Source organism: Phaethon aethereus (genome assembly GCF_964289735.1).
Source record: "Phaethon aethereus genome assembly, contig: HAP1_BTS, whole genome shotgun sequence".
Lineage (NCBI taxonomy): Eukaryota > Metazoa > Chordata > Aves > Phaethontiformes > Phaethontidae > Phaethon > Phaethon aethereus.
In genome coordinates this window covers 197,724-203,026 of record NW_028114049.1, presented here as the reverse complement: position 1 = coordinate 203,026, position 5,303 = coordinate 197,724, and the positions used below count along the sequence as shown (strand labels likewise).

Here is a 5,303-nt window from a genome sequence, read left to right as displayed (position 1 = left end):
TTGCAAAATCGAAGAGGGTTAGACTTGATGTTCTTACAACAAGGGGGAGTGTGCGCTGCACTAAGGGAAGAATGTTGCGTATATGCGGACCACACCGGAATAGTGAGGGACACTATGACTAAATTACGAGAGGGATTAGAGAAACGAAAAAGGGAACGAGAGGCACAACAAGATTGGCTCACATCGTGGTTTAACCATTCACCATGGCTGACCACTCTGATATCTACCTTGACAGGGCCGATCGTAATTATCATGATAGCATTGATCTTTGGACCCTGTATATTGAACAGACTCGCATCGTTTGTTAAGAGCCGGCTAGAGAAGGTCAACATCATGTTGATAGAACGCCAAGAGCTGCTTTAAGAATGTTCCTGTCAAAATTTCCTTTAACTATCCCCAGTTATACCCCGTTGCTCCCAGGTGCCCCCCAGTCACTTCTCGACGTGCCTTGTGTTTTCTATTCAAGTTCGTAATCTGTATATATTTTTTAACATTATTATAACGCACTGACTAAGAGTAGGATGCATTTAGTATGTTTCCTATCCAAGGTTACGAGATATATATTCTTTAAGATTGCTATATTTTAACCAATTTAATTTATTAATTAAATAGTAATTTAATTACTGTTACTATTAATTAATATAATTAATAATAATTTATTTATTATTATAAATTAAAAAATTAATTTAATTAATTTAATTACGCATAGGGAGGGGGGAAATGTAGCTAGCTAGGGTCTGGCGGCCGGAAGATATCGCGCTAACGGAAAGTTAGGGCCCCTCTCCTGAAAGCCAATAGCGTTTAATTTATGATGCAAGCAGACGGAAGTGAGGTTATAAACCTAAGCTATATAACGCCGTGTCCCAAACTAATAAACGCCATTTGCCGTCTACAACATTGGTGTCAGCGAGCTGATGGCCCGAGCGGCCTGGGGTTGGTCGCCGTGCCGTTCCTGAACCAGGTCGCCACGCCTGCGAAGGCAACACAAAAGGAAGACTAGGGAAAGTGTACATGGTATATGGCCCAGGCTATGGAAAAGCCCAAGAGAGTCAATGTCTTCCTCACCTCCATCTTTACTGCTCGGACCAGCCTTCAGGCACCACAAGGCCCTTGAGACCAGAGGGACGCCTGGAGCAAGGAAGACAACTCTCTGGGTTGAGGAGATCTCTGCTCTTGGGACGGACGCCCTGGCGTGGGAACCACAGTTCGTGGGGGCTCGTGTGCCTGGGGGCCACCAAGTGCCGAGATCGGGCAGTGTGTGGGTCATGTCGGGGGGTGTGTGTGTCAGCGGGTGTAACCACTAGCGTACATCCAACCAGTTCAGCCAGTCGGTAGAAGAGCCCTGGGAGGCAGGTATTTAGGGACCCCGAGTCTGGACTAGGCACTGGCGAGCCCCGAGGGTCTGTGAGTTGGCTACTTGAGGGAGAAGGTGGCCCAAAGCACCTCCTGGGGAAAGCGTGGGGTCTTGCGGCCAGGTCCTGATAAGGCCATAGGGCTGGACCTGGAGGGGAAGTGGCCTTTCTGTGAGAGAGCAGCAGCAACGTGCGGAGCTCTGCCTGGGGACAGGCGATGAGTTAGCTGAGAGCTGGTAGGCCAGGGTCAGAGGGCAGAACAACGTGGGCAGCACTGTGGGTGGGTGGACGGACATCTGCTCCAGACCTCCTGATCGGGTGGCTGAGGCCTTCTTCAGACACCTGGCAGAAGCCTCATGGTTGCAGGCCCTGGAGCTCACGGCACAGTTGAACTGTCCCAACTGCCTCTGCTGCAGAGGCACCACAGCAAGGTGCAAGGCACCCAGGAGGGTTCTGGAGCTCACTGAGCACATCTTCTGGGCCAGGGTGACTCGGGAGGCAGTGAGCTGAGGGGCCCTGTGGGCTCACAAACAAGGAAGAGCTGGTCAGGGATGTGCCAGTCGGGGGTGAGAAAGCAGAGTGTAGGATCCTGAGAGAAGGGCACAAAGCAGGAAGATAAAAAACGGTGTCAGGAGGCTGGCATGGGTGAGACAGGAGATCGAAGAGGAAGCACAGAGAAGGTGGAAGGTGGCTGCCTTCCAGCCTTGGTCTTTCTGGGATTCAGTGCTGGAGAGAGCCATTTCAGTGTGCACGTGTTTCTGTGTGTGACAACTGGTAAAATGAGAAGATCTTCGACCCAACTCCCACATAGCCGCAGGACCTCAGACCAGCTTTTGGAGATATCCAGTGCTGGCCAGTGCTGGAAATGGCGACGTGACAGACAAATGCCTGGGGGCACCTTCCCGGTCTGTCCATGGCACCAAGGGCACAGACCGGCCTCCTCTCTCCTGCACCTGCACGTCTTGGCTTGGCACCTCACACCCACTGCAGCGTGTCCTCGCCCTGCACGGTGACACAGCTCAGCCGGCACTGGTAGTGTCCTCTCCCGGCACTTCCCAGCTCAGCCCAGCCCCTCCCCAGCTCTCCCCACAGCCCCTGCTCTCTCTCCAGCCCAGCCCAGGAGAGCAGCCCAGCCTGGGCTGGCCCCACGGCAGTGCCCACCGCAGGGTGCTGCAGAGCTCTGGGCGCTCACCCCACAGCCCCAGCCCCTCGGAAGGGACAGCAGCTGCTGGGGGGCAGGGAGGGCTCTCGGCCTCCCCACCAGCCCTGGGCTGGAGGCTCAGCCTGGCCGGAGGAAATGGAGGTCAGTGCAACTGCAAGACCCCGGGTATCAGCTCCAGGAGGTGCCCACCACAGACTGCCTGTGCCCCCTCGGGGCCAGCCCCTCTCCCCAGGCCAGCACGAGTCTGGGTCCAGCAGCAGAGCAGCCTGCCCCGAGCCGGGGCCTGCAGAAGGGGGTTTCTCTGGCTCATGGATTCCTCCCTGCAGGCACAGGAATGCTCCCTTGCTCTTCTCCAGGGACATCGCAGGTTCCCCAGGTGAGCGTGTCCAGGCTGGCCTGGCCGGCTGCTCCTGCTTCCCCCCACGTGCTCCCCGCAGGGCCCTGAGCTGGCGATGCTGCTCTGCAGAGGGAGGGGGCTGTGGTGCCCTGGGGCCATGGGCTAACCTTGCCCTGGCCGTGCTGGTCAGGGTGGGGAGCAGAGCCAGCGGGACGGGGATCACTGCTGCTCAGCCCCTTCCTGTCTCCCCCGACTGCTCAGTAGCCAAGGACAGGGCTGGGCAGGACACGGGGGTGTCTCCAAGGGCAAAAGGGCCAGGGCAGGGCTTGTCCTGGGCCAGGGCTCCAGGGAAGCAGCAGCCCCGACTGGCAGGCGGCAGAGAGGGAGCGCCCAGGGCGGCAGCAAGGGGCAGCCCCAAGGGCGACAAGGGCTGATCCTGCATGGGGCAGCTGGACATTGGCCTCCTGAACCCCTCCTGCACGCTGGGGCTGCTCCCCCAGCTCCACAGGAGAGGTGAAGAGATGGGAGCTCAGAAAAAGAATTTTTGGCTGGCTCCTTTGTTGAGTTTTTCTCAACAGGGAGCCTGGATCCAGGAGCCATATGTACCTGAGGTCTTGCGAGAAGAAAAAATAGGTTAGGAGGCCAAGATTAAGAATAACAAAGGTACAAAACAAAAAGCAAAATGCAAAAACAACCCCCAAAACAATGCAAAGGGAAAATAAATACACAAATGAAGAAAAGTTAGGTCTGGGTTTTCCTAAAGTACACTGGGAGTGCTTGTGGCCTAATGGGCACCTTAATCAAAAGTAGATCATATAGAAGTATTTTCCACAGGGCATCCTTGATTTCCTTGTTCCTCATGCTGTAGATGAGGGGGTTCACTGCTGGAGGCACCACTGCGTACAGAACTGCCACCATCAGGTCCAGGGATGGGGAGGAGATGGAGGGGGGCTTCAGGTAGGCAAAGATACCAGTGATAAAAAACAGGGAGACGACGGCCAGGTGAGGGAGGCACGTGGAAAAGGCTTTGTGGCGTCCCTGCTCAGAGGGGATCCTCAGCACAGCCATGAAGATCTGCACGTAGGACACCACGATGAACACAAAACAGCCAGAAACCAACAAAGAACTTAATTCAAGAAGCCCAAGTTCCCTGAGGTAGGAGCGTGAGCAGGAGAGCTTGAGGATCTGGGGGATTTCACAGAAGAACTGGTCCACAGCATTGCCCTGGCAGAGTGGCAGTGAAAATGTACTGGCCGTGTGCAGCAGAGCATGGAGAAACCCACTGCCCCAGGCAGCTGCTGCCATGTGGGCACAAGCTCTGCTGCCCAGGAGGGTCCCGTAGTGCAGGGGCTTGCAGATGGCAACGTAGCGGTCGTAGGCCATGACGGTGAGAAGGGCACACTCTGCTCCAAGGAAGAAGAATACAAACAAGACCTGTGCGGCACACCCCGAGTAGGAGATGTCCCTGGTGTCCCAGAGGGAACTGGCCATGGCTTTGGGGACAGTGGTGGAGATGGAGCCCAGGTCGAGGAGGGAGAGGCTGAGGAGGAAGAAGTACATGGGGGTGTGGAGGCGGTGGTCGCAGGCTATGGCGGTGATGACGAGGCCGTTGCCCAGGAGGGCAGCCAGGTAGATGCCCAGGAAGAGCCCGAAGTGCAAGAGCTGCAGCTCCCGCCTGTCTGCGAGCGCCAGGAGGAGGAAGTGGGTGATGGAGCTGCCGTTGGACATTGGCTGTTTCTTGGCACGGGGGCACTTTCAAACAAGGAAGGGAGAGGGTAGAATTAGGAGAGACTCCTCTGAGCAAAGCCCCTCCATTTGCCATAGCAACACCCCCAGCTGAAATGCATTTCCTTTCCCTGCGCTGTGCTGGCTGAGTGTCCCAGCAGGACGGGCCAAGCAGACAGTCGGGGCTCCCGCAGAGGAGATGTTCTAGCGAGAGCGTCAGCTCCTTGCCCAGCAGGCAGCGCCCAGAAGACATCGGCAGGGACGGCCCGGAGAGAGCTGCCTGAGCGCAGCCTCCCGCAGCGCTTGTCTGCAGTTCCCCCCGGCCCCGGCCCCTGTCTCTGCTGCCTGGAGCTGTCCCTGCCCGCAGCTCTTGCTCTGTCCCCAGGTGTCCCCTCCCTGCCAGTGCTCACAGAGCCCGTCCCAGCGCTGTGTGCTCAGCTCTGCCCTGCAGACACCTCCCAGCAGCAGGGCCCTGCCCTGCCCTGCCCTGCCGGGGGTTGCTCCTGCCATGCAGAGCTTCTCCCGACAGTGCCCTGGGGAGCTCCCCGGGCAGGCTGAGAGCTGACCCCGGCAGGCGGCAGAGTCCCTGTCCCGGCACACAGCCCCTGGGGTGCAGGGACCCTGCTCGGAAGGACAGCCCTGGGCACCCCTGGCTGCACACCCAGACGCACACCTTCCCAGCCATGCCCAGAAGGCAGCCGTCGTGCCTGTCCCTCCGATGGTGCAG

General features: G+C 57.4%; 1 protein-coding gene across 1 annotated transcript; it reads right to left on the bottom strand.

Moving 5' to 3' along the window:
• Nucleotides 1–2,421: 2,421 nt before the first annotated feature.
• On the bottom strand, nt 2,422–5,051 carry LOC309416346 (olfactory receptor 14I1-like). The gene has a single exon (XM_082015908.1). The coding sequence runs from the start codon at nt 4,577–4,579 to the stop codon at nt 3,593–3,595; it is 987 nt and encodes a 328-aa protein (XP_081872034.1). The 5' UTR covers nt 4,580–5,051; the 3' UTR covers nt 2,422–3,592.
• Between the last annotated feature and the right edge of the window lie 252 nt (nt 5,052–5,303).